The 19,347-nt window shown below is 42.2% G+C and overlaps 1 protein-coding gene across 1 annotated transcript in view; it reads right to left on the reverse strand.

Moving 5' to 3' along the window:
• Positions 1-8,255: 8,255 nt before the first annotated feature.
• The window catches only part of SDC2 (syndecan 2), a 100,918-nt gene continuing 89,826 nt past the window's right edge, over positions 8,256-19,347 (reverse strand). The window contains exons 3-5 of the mRNA XM_027064188.2: positions 16,062-16,195; positions 11,727-11,862; positions 8,256-10,831 (exon numbers count right to left, since the gene is read on the reverse strand). Of these exons, the coding sequence (XP_026919989.1) occupies positions 10,668-10,831; positions 11,727-11,862; positions 16,062-16,195 (434 nt within the window). The 3' untranslated portion in view covers positions 8,256-10,667. The remainder of the gene's footprint in view (positions 10,832-11,726; positions 11,863-16,061; positions 16,196-19,347) is intronic.

Here is a 19,347-nt window from a genome sequence, read left to right on the forward strand (position 1 = left end):
AATTGAGCCACAGAGGAGTTAATTAACTTGTGGAAAGTCACACAGCCAGTAAGAGCCATGGACAGAATTAGAACTAGGCAGTCCAAACTCTGTCTCAACCGAGGGTGTCCCTCTTACCAGCACATAACCAAGTACAGGAGAGAACTTTAATTTATATACCAATTGCCTTCCAAAAGTTCACTTGTAAGCCAATGTTTCAAGTTCTAATCAATTTTCCACCAAAACAATATTGTAAATTAGGTTTGGTTCCTAAGCCAACCTATTTATATAGACCAAATATATTTAATTCACAACATGGCTGATTCAGAACAACCATGGCCTCAAGGTCAGTGTCCCTCTGGGTAGAGGATGGGGAATAGGTTTCATCTTCTGACCTGGTTCCAATCAATTACTTGTGGCTACAGGGAGTGCTGTCTGGAGAAGAATTCTGAAGTTGGCCTTAGCAGGAGAGCATACTGGGATCAATTAATGATGTCACCATGAATGGAGAAGTAGGAAGAGAGCCCCAAAGCTGGGCACTGGCCATTTGCACTCCAGACCCTTTTAAACACTGACACTAAGCTGGAAGCTAAGGTTTGCAACTTGAAGTCTGGACACTTCTCAGTCTTGAGCCCTGAGGAGTCCAGGGAATGGGGAAAAGGGATGGGGCAGGGATTCTGACAGCAAAGGGGGAGGCAGAGACAGCCTGGGGCTTTGGGGATAATGTGGGAGGGCCTGGTGAAATCAGTGGCTAGAGCTCCTCTAATGGGGTGACAACCGCAGAATTATGGGTAACTCCTAAGTCGAATATTCCTGCGTCGGCCCCTGTCCTTCCTCACATTGCAGGCATCACCCCAGTGATCCACACACCAGCAAGCACGAGCAAGGTTTCGACATTGTCTATTCTTGTGGCATTTCAAAAAGTTGTCAGAATGGTTAAATGACCCATTCTAGGTCACACAGCGAGGTCAGAACATCTGTCATGAGCTATATATAAAAGCAATGTCAGAGCAGAACGAAAATGAGTATATACAACCCAGTAAGTTGATCCCACAAACCACCAATTTACGTACCGGACTATTTAACTAAGGTTTGGGGTGGGTGGATCCTCGCACACTCTGCGGAGGTTTTCAGAGAGGGACATTAGAAGGTGAAATAGATTTTGAGTGTGGTTTGCTGAGGATGTATTACTCCAGATAAACTAGAAAAAAATAATAACATAGAGCTAAAAGTGAATCCCAGACTCAGTTGCATTTGAGAGAGGACAGCAGCCCCGCAGGCCCACAAAATGTCACGTCAGCTTTCGAAGGCACTTCACAGTTGCTGCAACAGCACTATTGGAAGAATGCCAAGGAGCTTTAGAAGCAGCCCAGTCCCTTAGACATAGATGACACTGCCAAGAGCAAAATAAAAAAGGGCCATTGCCTAGCTTGGCATCTGGGTCCTGCAGCTGCCAAATCATATCCAATAACCATGCCAAAGTAATCCGCAGAGAAATTCCCAATGAGAGGCCCAGCGGCCCAGCAAGCTAGAAAATTGCCTATGATCTAGGCGAGCAATGGGTTCCAGTTCTCCAGTGTCTGCTGTGATTGCCAGGCAACTTGAAACAAGTCAGTAGGAAGATGTCCATTCCTGTCGTCTTACTCATAAAATGAGCACTTCACTCGTGAGTGTGTGTGTGAGAGAGAGAGAGAGCAAAACGAGAGAGGCATTGGGAAGTGATGATAAAATGAACATTAAAGTTTTTTTTTCCCAAATTATCCAGAAGATAGGGTCAATATGATTCAGTGAACTGAAAAGAAGGATGGGGAATAAAAAAAGACTCTGGCCACTTCCTAACCCCTTCTACCAGTAGAATAGACAACTGCAACAACACAAAGACTAAAATCCCACCCTGTAGCAAGAAAAGCCATGCGTACTCTGCTAGGGAGAAAAAAGGAAGCAAAGCAAACACTCAGAAAAGTTGGCCAAGCCAGGCAGAAACTCGTCTCCCACCTGCACATCTGCCTTGGGCTTTTCTTCTTTTCAGATTGTTGCAAGAAAACAGATGGCTGCAGAAGCCTGAATTTTAAATTTATGAATGGAAATTTGAACAGATGTTAGCAATCAAGATGGCATATAAGAATTTTTTTCATACCATGTTTACAGCCCAGGCTCTTTCACAGAAATGGGAGAGAGGGTCATAAAAAGGGTAGTTTTTGATCTCAGGACAGCATGGATCCAGCATGGTGATTATGTGGCACAATAACGGAAATGTTGAAAGAACAAAGAAAGAAAACGCTAATCAGCACCCTGGGTAAATGCTAAATATTTATCTACAAAATGATAAAACGTATCTGCAAGAAAACCATTAACCCATCAGAGCACTTTCTGTGTTTTAAGTAGGTGAAGTTCAAGCCCAAGGTTTTAACAAATATCTGTGAATGCCTACTTATTTAAATTCTGTTTAGACTTTTGACATGATATGGATTGTTTCATTTTGTTTTGTTTGGCTGAAAGTCCCAGGCATATGAGACCTTACTGGATTTCAGAGAGGAATTGAGTAAAAGGCTAATAAGAGAGATCTGGCTATATGTGCATGCAGGTTTCATCCAGTGCTAGGAACTTGGGTTAGGTACTAAGGGCAGGTGGGGAATAGCAAAATGAATCAAGCCTGATCTGGGTCCTCAGCACACTTAGAACTGAAGGTAAAAGCAGGCGTGTATAACACAAAGCTGGAACAAGTTATATGTTGAAGGTGGTTGGAGTGAAGAGAAAGGAGTGGGATTGATAGGGGACTGAATAATGACTGGCTTCTGACAGCCTATGGGAAGAGTCTGGAGCTTGGGGCCATCTGGAAGAAGAGTGTCACACAGGGTTTGCTAGCAATTCCTATTGGCTACACTGTCAAAGTATAGGGTGGCCATAAAGTTTAGAAACATGGATCATATTGTTATCAGGTATTATACTACAATGTCAATAAGTCATTTATTATGTATTCACCTGGGTTTCCAGACTTTGTGGCCACCTTGACTCTCCAGAATCCCATCACTTCTTGCCATTTCCATCCACAATGATGGTCTCTCCTCGAGTACCGAAAGAGCCTCACAAATCGTCCTGCTCTCATGTTTGCCCACATCCATCGCCCATAACCAATCAACCCTCAACCCAATAATCAAAGCAATCCCTTTGATGCAGTGGTCTTCAAAGTGGGGTCCCTGGATTAGCAGTAGCAGCTGCACGTGGGGAAAGTTGACGGATGCAGGTTCTCAGAATCAGAAATTCTGGAGGCAGAGCCCAGAAAGCTATGTTTTAATAAGAGCTCCTGGTGATTCTGATGCCTGCTAAGGTTTGAGAATGAATTGTAAGTCTAGCTCAGATAATGTCACCCTTGGCTCAAAATCCTGTGACAGCTAAGGTCATTACAATGGCTACAAGGTCATACATACCCCATCTGGTCCACGGATCTTTCACTGACTGCCCAGCACTCTCGTCCCTGGCTCACTTGCTCCTCTGCCACACTCAAGGCCTTGGCAGTTGTTGTTCCTTCTGCTAGGAACACTACCCAGCACCCCAGACCTCCCTCCCCTAGCTACCATGGCTCAATCCCTCACCACCTTCAAGCCTCTGCTCAAATGATTTTTTGTTAACACATTACACATTTGTTGTCTGCCTCTTCCCACTAGAATGTAAGTTCCTTGAGAGCTGGGAATTTATGCTGTTGGTTCCTGTATTCTCAGAGCCTGGAATGATTCCTGGTACATAGTGAGTACCCAGGAAACACTTTGTGGAGGAATGAATAAATAGTCCCGTAGTGAGGTGCTACCAGATGCCAGATAACATGCTAAGCTACCTCACTGAATGTGCCTCCCTGAATTCCCACAATAAGCCAGTGCACTGGATGTTGTTATCTTTATTTTATACCTGCGGAAAAGAGGTAACATACTAAAAAAAGAAAGGACTGAGATACGGGTTATCAGAAAAGGGAACCTCACAATCCCCAAATTCTGGGTCTGACTGGAACCCACTACATCTACATTTTGTATCCTCTTTACTGCTTTTCCTTGCAATTGGTCCGGACAGAGGAAATGCGAGCTTACCCTGGTATTTACCTAAGCAGAAAGTAATTAAGGAGGCAAAAATCCTGCTTTCAATGATCCCAGGACAAGGCTACAAGTGGGAAAATGACTGTTTTGTTTGCTGATATTTTCCTATTGTAAACACAAATAATAGAGAGATTTCCTGAACATTGAAATAATTCTACTCCTCTGCCCAATTAACTTATTTTCTTTTAAAAACAGTTCATATGGTATGTTATTAAGAACCTGGTAGAAGTGGATACTTCATTATGCTTATTAATTTGCTCAAAAATGAGCTATGATGCATGATGGGGATTCTCCTCCCCCCCCCCCCCTTGCAATGAAAGATTGTTGTTCCCTGCTAAGCATCTGTGAAAATGTAAACCCAAGTCTGTGACTGGTACTAAAGAGTGAATCTGGTAGTGGTTCGTCTAAAAAGACAGACTGTGCTAGAAGGCAGACCCAGGGTCATCCTCCTCCTTTATCTTTTACCTCTCCAAATGATCTCATCTAGACCCATGGCTTTAATACTATCTATATACTGTTCATTCCTGTCATCAGTCGGGGTCAAGGAAGGAAAACAGAACCCATGCTGGGCAATGCAATAGAAGGAATTCAATCCAGGGACTTAGTTACAAAGATGTTGGAAAAGTTATAAGAGCAAACTGGGGATGGCAAAATAACCCAGGCAAGATAGCAACAGCAGGAAGCTGCTACCCTCCCTAAGACTGGAGAGACCAAGAGGGAAGATATGGGGTTCATGAGAGTTTAGGAACAAACTAAACTAGTGGGAATTCAAACCACTGAACAGATACATTAATGCCAGAGATGCTGCCCAAAGCTGGGACAGGGAAAAGTACTCTGACTTTTCCCTTCCTCCTGACCTGTAGTCTTCTGTCAGTAACCTTCCATTGGCCAAACTTTCCTAGAAGCCAGTTGGCAAGGAAGCTTGGGAAACGTGGTTTGCATGGGTCATCCCTCTCCCTGCCCTCCAGCTTCCACACAGAGTAGAGCAGGGAAAATAAGGAAATGGGAGTGCCAACAGGCAAGTGATTGACAGTATTCCCTTATTAATATCTCTAGCTCAGACCTCTTTGAGCTCCAGATTCTTACATTCAGTTGTTCACCTGACACCTCCACTTGGGTGTCTAATAGTTCCTTTTAACTTAATTTGACCCAAAAGGAACTCTTATCAGCCAACTCCCCAATATTCCCCTTCTCAGAATGTGACTCACTCAGCTTAGCCAAAAATATGGATGTCATCTTTGATTGCTTTCTTTCCTTACTCCCTACTTCTTCCAACCTTTTAGCAAGATCTGCTTGATTCTTCCTCCCCAAACAATTCCTCTCCACTCTTCTCCATCTCCACCATTACCACCTTAGGCTCAGCCACTGCCATTTCTCCTCTAGGTAACAATAATGATCCCCTAAGTGGCCATGTTACCCCTCCCCCACTGTGTCTCCTCGTAACGGGTTATCCAGGGGTCAGGTCCTGAAGATCTCGAGGGCAGGTGTAAGAAGTCAGGACTGTATTCTAAGTGCTATAGGAGCCATTGCAGAGAGTGGCATAAATAATTTTCATCATAAAGCAATCAGGCTAGCTTCATTGTGGGGAATACAATTAAGGGAACAAAAGTGGGGGAAGACCAGTAAGGAGGCAATTACACTTCTCAGCCTTCTTACCCCACCTTTTCTACCATGGTCTACTACCAAGGTCAGATATTGGCCTTTTTACTGTTCTTCCAACATGCCAAGCTCCTTCCCTGCTTAGAGCTTCTCACAGCCTGGGATGAATGTCCTGATTTTACCACCGCTGCCCACACATCTTTCAGGCCTCACCCTCTCAGAGATCTTTCCTAACCAGGCTGTAATAATCATAGCAGTTCACAAATACCCCATCTCTCTCCTTTGGGGTAAAAGTAGGATTGCACTTCTCTGCACCCTGGAAGTTAGTTGTGGCCACATGACTTGCTTTGGCAAATGAAGTGTGGGTGGAAAGTAACATATGTCACTGCTAGGTGGAAGCCTTAAGAGCCACTGTGTGCTTACCATGATTTTCCTTCTACCACAGTGACCAGCAGCATTCCAGATAATATGCACTCCATTGACCGGAGATTGGGGCTGAGGGTGACAATTATTCATAGCAGAACTCTGCCAACCCACAGACATGTGGCATAAGCAAGACATAAATCTTTGCTGTTGCAAGTTACTGAGACTTTGAGATTGTTACCGCAGCATACCTAGCCTAGCTGGCTAATACAGTCCTTCGGTCCCTTACATCAGTCTGCATTGTATCCACTGTGGAAATTACCACCAAATGGCAATTCTTACTTGCTAGTTTTGTTTCCTCCACATACCCCTCTCCAAACCCCATGAGAGTACGGTCTCTATCTAACTCACCATTAAACACCAGCTTCCAGAAGAGTGCCCAGGGCATACTCAGTAGGCAAACATCTGATTAAACCTCTGATGACTTGCACAAGCATTTGTTATTTGAATGCTACTTTTTTTGTTTTAATTTTTTTTTCAACGTTTATTTATTTTTGGGACAGAGAGAGACAGAGAATGAATGGGGGAGGGGCAGAGAGAGAGGGAGACACAGAATCGGAAGCAGGCTCCAGGCTCTGAGCCATCAGCCCAGAACCTGACGCGGGGCTCGAACTCACGGACCGCGAGATGGTGACCTGGCTGAAGTCGGACGCTTAACCAACTGCGCCACCCAGGCGCCCCTTGAATGCTACTTTGACAAGGCAACTGGAATGAATGAATCTTGCATTTGTGCCATCAGAAACACCAAAGCCTAAAGCTTTCACTTCGTTTGTACATTAGAACTGTTGCTTGGGTCACATACATCCTTCCAGCTCATTCATAGGAAACCAAGTTGCCCCCAAAGCCACCATGGTTCCTTGGTCAGAAAAAGCTTTGCTAAAAACCATATGCAACAGATAAACAAAAAGAAATGAAATCTTAGAACGATTTATTCTAAGAGTGAAGTCACCCAGAATTAGGAAACAGCATGGGACAAAATTCATTTTGATACTGTTTTTACCACTAACTGGCACACAGTTTTTCTATTCTTTTTTAAAGTTCCCATGCCTGCTAAAGCTGACTTCCCAGAAATAGCAAAATCTCAACTTTCACTATTGTAATAGAATATCAGCACTAAAAACACCTCCATGGTTACTCAATTCAGACTACACTTATCATCTGGCTTGGTTAATTTTAATTGAAAACCACTTAGGGTCTCACTAATGTCTGCCAGAGGCTTAGAACCTAGAAATTCAAGTTAAGAGATTATGTTGCTTAAAATCATTGCCTTGTAGGGGCGCCTGGGTGCTTCAGTTAGTTAAGTGCGCAACTTCAGCTCAGGCCATGATCTCCCAGTTCATGGATTCAAGCCCTGTGTCAGGCTCTGTGCTGACAACTCAGAGCCTGGAGCCTGCTTTGGATTCTGTGTCTCCCTCTCTGCTCCTCCGCCTCTCATGCTCTGTCTCTTTCTCTCAAAAATAAACATTAAAAAAATTTTAAGAAGTCATTGTCTTTTAAAAATCATATTAAAAAATATTTTCAACCACCCCATTACAGAATTCTAATAAAGCTGTAAAGACAATTGTCATAAAATTCACCCTGCAATATTTTTAAGGTTTTATATTTTTGTTCCTCACTTAAAAATTTACCATATGCTTTTACCATAAGCAATTTCACTATGCTTATAAGTTTTCAAAATGTCTAAGACACTGAAGAAGTAAGCTCCTAAAAACCAGGAAGTTGCTATTTATTGTCCCTGTTCTTGAAGGACCCAGCATCCTTTGCAGGACATTCACATTCTTTCAGGCAACCAGAATTAGGTAATTGTGTTCTAATTTAGGTTAATCTCCTAGACCCTACAAAATCAGACTATATTCTCAATAAGCAAGGGTCTTTTGTCTAATTTGCAAAAATGAATCACCAAAATTCCACTAAACATTCAATCTGAAGCTATCAACTTCCAATGTGAATAGATGACAATTTTATTAACCAGGTCCTAATTCTGAAGTTCAGGTACTATGTACCTGCAGCTGTAACTTAAAAAAACAATGCAAAACAAAAACACACAACATCAGCTCATCCCACTTTCCCCATCCACCAAAAATGGGGCAATTTCAATATTACAAGCCTTTCAAACAAAAAGCCATATTCACACAAAGGAAATCACTTACATGTGGTTAAGGAAACAGGAAGTTTTCATATTGGCTTTAATGTTTATAATTTTACCAAAATTTTCCTGAACTTGGTAATCGTTACTAACACTTCTTGTAGTACTAGTCGCTGCATCTTAAAAATAAAAAATAAAAACTAGGCAGAAAACATACAGTTGAAGAAAACTGGATGTCAGTCTATACAATGATTTTTTTTTTTACTTTCAGCATGACAGACTTTATTTTGGCACTTTAACAAATATTTTGCTTTACAGCAGTGACAAAATATTTGCCAGAAACTTTCTTTTCTTGGCACGGATATTCCAAGCAGTTGTTATTCTACGAACTCAATTTCACTATGCTTTTGCACAGTTAGAGGTATACCCACTACATTCTTAACCTCTGTAATCGAGGGATATTGTGCAACTTTAGAAGGTGCTAGAACTTCCTTTTAATCACTCCAAAGTGGATTGACTCTGTAAGTGATGGGACAGGAATTTGAGAATTAAGGCCATTAAGAATTTAAGTAAACACTGTTCCGAGTGCTGTTTAAAAAAACTTTTTTAATGAGTTATGTGGTAATTCCAGGAAACGGTCTCTAAATGAAGCAGTATTCATACTTTATTAAAAGTACATTATGTATTGAAAGGGTTGCTGTTTTTGCGGTGTTCTTCCTACTTGGGCGGCTCACACGTTAAAACAAAATTTATGGTTAAAACAGAAAAGGAAATGTTCAGTTCGAAGGAAATACCCAGCCGGGTACCCTCATACTTCCATCTCCTCCTCAGGAACCCCTGCTTTGCAGCTATTTCAGTGGTCAGCAGTGAGGCCCTCCTTTTAATGCCCAGAGCCTCCCTGCCCTTCTTCCCTTCCCTATGGTGTGAACTATGGCATTCCGTCTATTGGTTCTTCCGTTAAGCTTCAGGAGAGATTTGGAGCACAGTTTCCAAGGTAAATCAGTCTTCAGTCTATAGGACAAAACCTTAGATACTGACATCAGGAGAGTCCCCTTCGGTTCTTTGGAATTTAGCTCCTAAAAATTATTTGCAAAAGCAGGCATCCCTCTCAACGTTGCCATCAGCTATCCTACAAAGGCTGCCAACTTCACTATTCCTTCCCTGGCAGTCTTCCAATATCTACACCCGAACACACACAGGATACATTCAGATTTCCTCTGGCCAATTCAGAAGTGAATCTGGTAATAAACAGCCTCATCGATGAGCTCTTTGGTTTTGATTTACAGACACTCTATGGAACACTCAGAAATCAAACCCACATCATTCTTGAGAGCAGATGGTCATTTGCAAAGGGGAGATGTACATTTGATCGAAAATGTACAAAATTTATAACAGTGACATTTTCAATATTAGGCCACATGATTTATTCAGTAGTTTTTATGTTCCCAAATTACAATTGATGTCTATTCGTAAGACTACAAAAGTTACCATTAGAATTGTCTGTGCTTATAAAATACCAACTTTTTTTTAAACTGTTATATATACTCATTAACACCAGTCTGCAACGAGTTACATAGAATCATAGGCACTTCAAAGGCTTAAAAAGACGTTTACAACTTAAATGCATTTTTAAGAACAAAAACTGATTTTTCCTTAAACCCCTACTCGTACCTTCAAATTGCAAGAAATTAACAAATACAGTGGCCAAAGGAATCTGCAGCAACTTCTCAAAATACTGTTAGCATCTTTGGGTTTGCTGAGGCTCGTCAGTAACTCACATCAAATCCTCCCAAAAGAAGATCTGATTAGATAGCTATGACTGAACAGTTTTGTGGTAATAATCCAATTTTACACATTAATTTGCTGTTGCAAATCTGCCTGAAGCTACAGGTAATGAAAAACAAAGCAAGTGTAAAATGGATAGTCTGACACTTAAAAATTTATACAAAGTGGAGGTTAAAGTTTACATATCTGAAAATCACATATACACTAAATTACCATTATCTGAATTATCCAAAGACAAATTGCACCGTAACAGCTACAAAAGGCATAGAGTTTTGTTTTGTTTTCAAGGGGACAAGAGGGAAAGTGCAGAGGAGAGGGGAACAGATAAATTAACAAAGTAAGACCACTTGGTAAGGTCAATCAGAGACACGCGGACACAAATTAAACAGCTTTCATCTTCGAACCGTAGGATAAAAACGATCATTTTGTATTTGCGCATAAAAGTTTAAACCGATTCCATGAACATAGAGGGTTTTCATAACATAATATTTTGCCACTGCTATTCACAGAACACTGCAGATGTTGTTTTAATTTTATGTTGTTCTAAAGAAATACATGAAAAGTTTTAAATACAATGGGATTTTATCATTAAAGTGCCAGAATGGCTCTTTAATGAGAAAAACAAAAAACAAAGATCTTCATTATTCTATGCAAAAGCTTTATTTTTAAAAGTTCAGTGATCTCATAAATAGAGACACTAAGTGGGAGTTTCACGCGTAAAACTCCTTAGTAGGTGCCTTCTGATAAGCAGCACTGGATGGTTTACGTTCTCCAAGGTCGTAACTTCCTTCATCCTTCTTCCTCATGCGATACACCAACAGCAGGATAAGGAAAATTGCAAAGAGAAAGCCGATAACTCCGCCAGCAATGACAGCTGAAACATGCCAAAAAGGAAGATTACTTTTAGGACGATTCAAAGGTTGCAGAAATTAACTCTGTCAGGCCCAATCTGTTTACACTTTTATAAAAGGCTCCATTTGAAAAACCCCAAAACATTTAGAAACGAGATTCAATGAAACAACCGGGTCATTACACCAATCTGACATTCCCAAGGAAGGTACAATACTTTCTTTGATTAGTATTAATATCCTCCAAAAGCCTCAGCAGGAAAAAATCTGGCTGGGGCCTCAACTGACTCCATACTCTAAAATTCCTTAGTGTTCTCAGTACTCACATTTCATAGTCTAATCTTCCAATTGCTTTTTCACCGAAGACACATAACAGGATATAACTGACTTAAGTTTTGTAAGGGTAAATATGAAAAAAAAAAAAGCGAGCAAATTTCCTTTCTAGTCTTGGCTTTGGGACTATCCTTTCGAGGACTAAGTGTTCTTATATCTTGCAAATCTTCCCCTTTAAAATCAAATAATAAATACTTCCATCAGGTAAGCTCTGATTCGAGACAGCGTTCTTGATGCCTTGGGCATTATCTGTGTCAACTGCCCTCCCCATAAAGAACTTTTCCTTCCCTCGAATTTACTTTGGCATCAGGATGACTTGGAGCAGGGCTGATAGAGCTGCAATCCCACCATCCCCCACACCCAGTTGTTCTGGACCAATTCAGTTCTGAACTTTCCTCTTCTTGCATCAGGTGGTAGGATGAAGGGGCTGACAGAAAATAGAGACAACATTTGCCTAACTCTTGTCTCTTAAGACTGCTCTCAGCAGGAAGGTGACATTCAGCAAGCTTGGCCTACACCTCTGAATATCACTTAGCCAAACAGGCCTATTTAAGGACCTTCCCACCAGGCCCCCACTGGGTTACTCACCTGCCAGGACTTCTGTTCGTTTAAACAGATTGTCTGAGTGTTTCTCAGTGTACACATTTGTATCGTCTTCAGCTGGGTCCATCTTCCTTTCTGAGTCAGACAGGTGAACTTTTTCCTTATCAATTTCTTCAGGTGACTGATATTGGAAAAAGGAAAAGATTTAAAAAAAAAAAACTGTATAATGTGCTGGAAAGAAGATACAATAGATATATTCCAAGGTTTATTTTTTTTTCAAACAATGAATGTGGGAAATAATTGGAATAAACTTGCCAACGGGCAAGTTTTATGATGGACCCACGCTGTTCATGGTTTCATATAACACCCATCACAGGTATAGGCAAAACAGCTGGTTAATGAGTTTGTAATAACCCTAATGACATGGTTAGGTTGTTTTAGATGACACCTCATAAGATCTGTTTTCTTACCACTCTTCAGGCTACAACTCTCTCTCGCTGCACCAACCCAAGAGCATGGCCCCAAGTCTCCTTATTCCTTCATCTCTTTGCCACATGGGGCTCTGTGATGACAGCTCCTCCCAGGCTTTCTCTCCAGGTGTTCTCCAAGGCTCTCCCTGCTACCACTCTGCAGAGTAGCTCCCCAGGCTTACTCTGTAATGCTCCCCTCTACCTATTCACCCTTACACTTTCAGCAAACCCTGAACTAGAACTTCAGGAGTCTGGGTTCTATAAGCAGCTCCCGTGTGATCCACACCAAGTCATACCACTTTTTCGCACCTTGGTGTCCGTGGCCGTTGAGTGATATGCACTCCCAGCTTCTTGGGTATCCCACAATTCTAAAGCTCAAATCCAAGATGGTAATCTCAGAAGCTCATCTCCAGCCAGCATTAATCGCAACCCCCCAGCAAGCTGCAGGACACTAACTAACCCCTGGCTGTAGCACTGAATAACACTGATCTTCTTTTCTATGTCCATTAATGGTACCAGCTATTCTTTTGGGGCCCCCAAAGTTATTTGAGCACATTTCAAATCATATGTTTTGCCATGTCACAGTCCTGCCAACTTGCCTTTCACCATTCTCTCATATTAAGTGTCTTCCTCAGCTCCCCATTTCCACAGCCTTGTTCAGGTGTTTATCACATCACACCCACGTTCTTGCAGCAAACTCCAACTACCAGGCTGAAGTTCTACTTGACCGACACTACTGATGAAAACACTGTCAACTGCATTGGCTATTATTATAGACAATAATCCTTATCAGCTCTACTAGTCTGCCTACAAACAGCCAAGTCCATTTTCATTAGGACTCTCAGCTGTGGTCCAGTTAAGTGATTGCTTTCTGAAGGCCAGAGTTCATCCCAAATGGGAGCCAGCTACTCGTCTACTCAAGTCTAAACATAAAAAGGAAAGACCTCACCTTTTTGGGGTGGCTTAAGGTCACTGGTATATCCAGGAAGGACCACTAACCAGACCAGGTGGATCCATCTGAACTCCAGAGTATGTGAGGTCATGGGTCCCTGCCTCAGTGAACTGAACACTAGGCTTCCAAAGAAACTGACCTGGGGCCGCCATCTTCTTACAAGGACAGCCCATCAGTGCACAAACTTCCAGGTGTTGTGGATGGAACATTTATCCTTTAAATTGAAATGTTTTATTGTATAGAAGGAGGGGTTTGATTCAGAAGGATTATTTCTACAGGATGGAACTAATCTGAAATACCTTAACTCTTGCGGATATGTGCAAAATGAAATTACAAAAAGGCAACACAGATGATTAAATGAAGTCAATTAAAGATCTGTTGCATCCACGTCTGGTTGTTGGGATGCCTTGGAAATGTATCCGAAGTAAAAGATGATGAGTAATGCTCTGCTTCAACAAACACCTGGGTTCTTTTCATTGCTGTCACATAAATTTACAACAAACTAGATAGGATATCTGTAACAGTGACGCTGATGCCACTGTCAGACCCATTCAAAAGTTGACATTAACGGTATCCTAGAGGCAATGCTTAACTAAGCCGTACCATGGAAGTATAAGAAAATTAAATCATTAATTATCAATAGTATCATTATCAGTACCTAGGATGAGGAGTAGCATGCCATAAATCTCTCTTGAACATAAACGATACTAGGAATATACATATATTAAAATGTTTGGAGATTCTTAATTTCTGAGCTCATCTGCCAAACATCTATCTATCTTCTTTATCTAGACCTGACACAATTAATTCCTTAAGGCCAATTTTTAAAAATTGAAATCAATTTTAAATTCGTTCTTGTCAACTGACCAGAACTCGATTGACACATTAGATTTTGTTTAGGGTACAATTTTTATCACTGAAAGCCAAAACTGGGTTTCTTGCCTCAAGCTAGTGGGTCCTAATGGTCACAAGAGATTCAGCCATGACAAGCGGTCAAATAAAACCGCGGAACGCCAAATGCATCTTTCAACAGTCACACTGGAGAAGTGTGCCACCCACACTGAGGGCCCCCTCCCCATCCTCCCATCAATGGCACCAGTTACCCTGCATTCCTCCCCTTCTTCCTCCTTCTTTCATTCGTTCAACTCCAGGCACTGACAGAGGAGCTCCCGCACATGGAGCCAGCACACACTAGTATGTCTGCCTGTGTTCAGGGACCTTCTTTTTTCCTCTCTCCTGGCCTGTGAAGTCAGTCTGCTACTGACACTATTTGGTTCTTCTTAATCCTACAGAGCATCCTCCAGTGTGAGGAGGGTTGGCCACGGCCCCTCCACATCTTCAGAAACACATCCAGCCAGCTCTGTCACTCACTGTCCTGTTCCCATGCAGCGGGGACACAGAGGGAGGGACATGAAACTGTGGGAAGCTGTCATGCGTTCCTGCCTGTAGAGGGGCACTTCTTACTCCAGACGAGACGTGTCACTACCTTCAGGGGACAGCCCTCCACATCTTGTCTCCTACTAAAGCTTGGCAGCAGCTCATTTCTGACCAACAGATGGAGGAGCTCTCAAAGGGGACACTTGTGTTTCTAAGTTTTCATAAGCAGTCTGCGAGCCCTGGGCCATCTACAAAGCCTCCTACTGCAGTTATAAGGCTTATCTGGTGATTGCTCTAACCAAATTCAGTCAAGGCTTACAGAATGCTTCCTGGGTCTCAGGGGCCATACTATAGGCACCCACCCACATTTAATCTTCTCACGGACCCATGAGGAATGGCTCAGAGAAGCTAAGAAATTTGACCAGATCCAGGATTTAAAGCTTAGGCCTTCTTCAGACTTTCATATGCATTTTCCAACTTAAATAGCTTACCCACTAGTAGGTAGTCGGCTAATTACAATATAATGATAATAAGGCCAAAATCACCAGTCTCATAGTTTTCAACAACTAGTACTTTGGCTCTAAATCCAAAGACCTTATTTCTTAGTAACTCAGCCCTCAAAATGAATATATTGAGATGCAACCACGTTCATCATTATCCCTGAAAGAGGTCAAGTCTGTATTCTGCTGATGACAGGCCTGAGGAGACTTTAAGAAGTAACTGAATGAGACCGGAACCTGGAGTTTCCTTATTCCAGAACCCGTTTCATCATGTGTAAAGTTCACAATGGTTTTGACTCAGAAAAAAATTCTTTATGAACTGAAAACAAATTTTCTTGGCTTAAGCCCAAGTAAACAAAAAATTTTGTTTCTTAACTGGGTTTTGAGACCCTTAGCACCCTATAAAAATTATCCATATATAAGCTGGGCCGGGGTGATAAAAGTAGTAGGCAGTAGTAGGTGGCTGAGTGAGCTACTGAGCTATGAAGAGACGCGGAGGAAACTTAAATGCATATTGCTAAGCGAAAGAAGCCTATTTCAAAAGGCTACATACTGTATGGTGATAACTCTATTACATTCTGGAAAAACCAAACTATGAAGACAGTAAAAAGATCAGTACTTTCCGGGGGTGGGGGGGCAGGAGAGATAAAGAGGCAGCACGAGGTACATCTGTCAGAACCCACAGAAGGTACAACACCATGAGCGAATCCTAAGGTTAACTATGGACTCTGGGTAAAAATAATGTGTCAATTAGGTTCATCAATTGTAATAAATGTACCACTCTGGGGGGGGAGGTGGTGTCTGTGTGAGGGCAGGGGTCACATGGGAACTTTCCACTCAATTTTGCTATGAACCTATAACTGCTCTGAAGAAAAACGTTTATTTAAACAACAATGAAGGAGTCGGTGGGTAAACGTCAAAACGATCATAAAGAGTAAGAAAGAGCCATTTACAGCAAGATGATGAAAGACCATTTGTCCTCACATAATTTTAAGAGGGCCTTCTCAAAAGGAACATTCTGTGCAATTTTTAAAATGAAACACTTACAATAACCCGGTAATGCAATGCAAAGCAAACACACCTTCGTCTGAGCAGGTATCTTGTTCTGGATCTCCCATGTCGTAGTTTCCACTTTGGGAACAGCACTAGTGAACCCTATCTTTGGAAGTGGTCGGGATGTGGTCATCTCCGGGCTCTCTACGTCCTCATCAGCTCCTGAAAAAAAACAAGCAAAGAGGAGCTGAGCACATGAATCACAACACAGATTTCTATATCAAATGGTACTGTTCAAGATGGACACTGACAGGGCCATGTGTTTTCAAAATACCTGCTCCTCAGGAATTTGGCATTTAAGGGATGCCAGGTGGCTCAGTCGGTTGAGCCTCTGACTCTTGATTTTGGCTCAGGTCATGATCTCATGGTTCGTGAGTTCAAGCTCCTGCATTGGGCTCCATGCTGACAGCACGGAGGCTGCTTGGGATTCTCTCTCCCTTTTTGTGCCCCTCCCCTGCTTGTGCTCGCTCTCTCCCCAAATAAACTTAAAAAACGAATTCCACACTTAACTTTCCTACAGTTTTCACTGCAATAAAGTGATTTCCAAGGGATCCATGGGCAGCCTGGCATGTTTTGTAATATTGTTCTAACACTCTCAAGGATCTCCTCTTTTACTTGAATGTTCAAACTCTTCTGTGCATGAGATTTCTTCCTTTCCTGTGTTGAAACATGCTACATTTTCCATTTCATTTTATTTATTTTAAACTTTTTTTAACATTTATTTTTGAGAGAGAGAGAGAGAAAGAGAGACAGAACACGAGCGGGGGAGGGGCAGAGAGAGAGGGAGACACAGAATCCGAAACAGGCTCCAGGCTCCGAGCTGTCAGCACAGAGCCTGATGCGGTGCTTGAACTAACAAACTGCGAGATCGTGACCTGAGCTGAAGTCGTACATTTAACTGAGCCACCCAGGCACCCCTACATTCTCCATTTTAAAACACAACAAAACAACAGAAAGAGAAGACTCTCCCACAGTAGGCCCTTTATTGTCTGAGGGGAACTGCTGCTCTCTGCTTTTTTTACAGCCAAGACTTTTCCGGTGGTGCTGTGGGTCCTCATCAGCAGCCCTGCTCACCAGCTATCTGTACCCCCTCTAGTCAGACCTCCCCTGTCATCACGCTCTCAGTGCTGCTTGTTAATCAGGTCACCAATGTCCTCCACGCTGCCCTATCCAACGGCATCTTCCAGAGTGGTCCTCATATAATTGAGCCTCCTAGCACCACTGGACACTGGTCAGCTATCGTCTCCTTCTTGATATACTATCTTTGGGCTTCTAGGACTTGACTTCCCGGCTTTCCCCCTCACCTCTTGGGCTATTTCTAAGTCTCCTCTGTGGGCTCAGGCTTTTTTGACCTAGAGTTTAAATATCAGAGTTCCTTGAGCATCAGCCCCAGGCTGCTTCTTACTCTACACTTTCTGCCTCACCTACAGCCATGGCTTCAATTACCATCTAAATACAAACAAAACCTAAGTTTATATCATTAGCTTAACTGCTCCCCTGAAATTCAGACCTACACATCCACTGGCCTACTTGACATTTTCACTCCAGTGACTCGAAGGTGCCATCCACCTCTAACGTGTTCAAAACAGAGCTCACAATCTCCCTCTGCCCCTACAGACCTGGTGGTCGTCTGGTGTTAACGGGCAGCAAACAGAAGCCCCCATTCCTGGAAGTCACAACTCTGACTTCCTCTTCCTTACCCCACACTGAATCCATCCCCTAGTTCTACCAATTTTATTTTCTTAATATGTCTTCACTCTAACAGCTTTTCACAGTCCCAGGGCCACCACTCTCATCCAATGCCACCATAAACTGTCCACAAGCCACTGTCCTGCCCTCTTTCTGAGAGCCCCCTTTTCAGTCCACTGCCCACAAACTGGCTGTCACCCCATCATCCTCCTGTTTAAAACCATTATAATGGCACTCCACTGCTCGAGATGTATAGGAAATGCCTCAGCCCAGCCTTGCAGGGTCCAGCCCTGGCCCACTTTTCCAGCCTCCTTGAGCCTCATTTTCTCCTGTTGTCCCTCATCTCCTGGCAGAAGCCCTCACCTGGCTAGTTCCTAATTCACCTCCAGACATTAGCACCAAGGTCATTCCCCATGTTATCCTCTCTCTCTTCCATATTACCTCAGTGTCCTCTGTTAAATGGTTTTTAGTACCACTTTTCTTACCGTAATTGCATTTATCACAAATTTGTAATCCTGCATTTATTTACACAACTATTGATTGAAATCTCCACTAGTAGACTAGAAGCTCTGTAAGGCCAAGAACTGCATCTGTTTGCTCTCCGATTGCCTAGTAGAATCCCCAACAGCCACAGGCTCCAATCCAGTATTTGTTCAATGAGTAACTAACCGCCAACTGCCTGCCACCTGGACACTTTATTTTTATTTTTATTTTTATTTTTGCCTTTTTACCAGAATAGCATTTAAGAATTTCTGACATTCAAATACAATATTCTTTTTTAAGGTGATCATCTGTCAAATGTGTAACAAACTCAAACTCAAAACTCTGCAACTCTAACCTGCTTCCTCAGACAGGAGTGAAAAGACAAATACCTCTAAATTCCTCACAGGATCCTGGTAAAATGAAATAAGTAGTTCGGAAGAGGTGCTGTGTTGGAAACATGGCAAGAGGCTAGGACGCTGTTGCTTTTGTTTTTGTTTTTCAATTTCGCATTTTAAAATATTTTATTCTATCAACTATCTCCTTCAACTTTAGCACGTACACTCATCATACAGAGAAGAAATGGTAGAGTATATCGGAAATACATATGGGATTTGGCATTGAAAACAAATCTAGGACTGGTTCTGGCATCTTCAGCTTTGACCTTTGGCAAGGAATGCTGGCGTCAGTGTCTTCGTGTGTGAAGTGGGGATAGGAACAAACTCTCAGAGGTCTGAATGGGATATATTTTGGAAGCACCGTACATATAAAATGGTATGTAAATGTGTCATTAATAATGATGGCTCTAGAAACACACTTCTCGTTTCTAACAGCCTACCTGATTTTCTGTCAAAGTTTGACACATAATATGCTTGATTTGCTCCTACAATGAATCATTTCCTTGCAAAAAAATGTTTTTCAATGCCAAATGAAAAATTTTCCATTAAGGGCTTTCAAGACCCCCCTTTGTTCACAGCAGTTACAAATATGACTCACTGAATTAGGAGAATCTGTTTTGGGAAGAGAGGAGATTGTGTAAAGTAGAAAACTCCCTCAAGCTAACACTTCTTACGTTAGAGACAGAGGAGTGATCTGCCTCGGGTGGTTCTTCTACTGTATTTATTATCTTTATTAAAGTACATTGA

This window comes from Acinonyx jubatus, chromosome F2 (assembly GCF_027475565.1).
Source record: "Acinonyx jubatus isolate Ajub_Pintada_27869175 chromosome F2, VMU_Ajub_asm_v1.0, whole genome shotgun sequence".
Classification (NCBI taxonomy): domain Eukaryota; kingdom Metazoa; phylum Chordata; class Mammalia; order Carnivora; family Felidae; genus Acinonyx; species Acinonyx jubatus.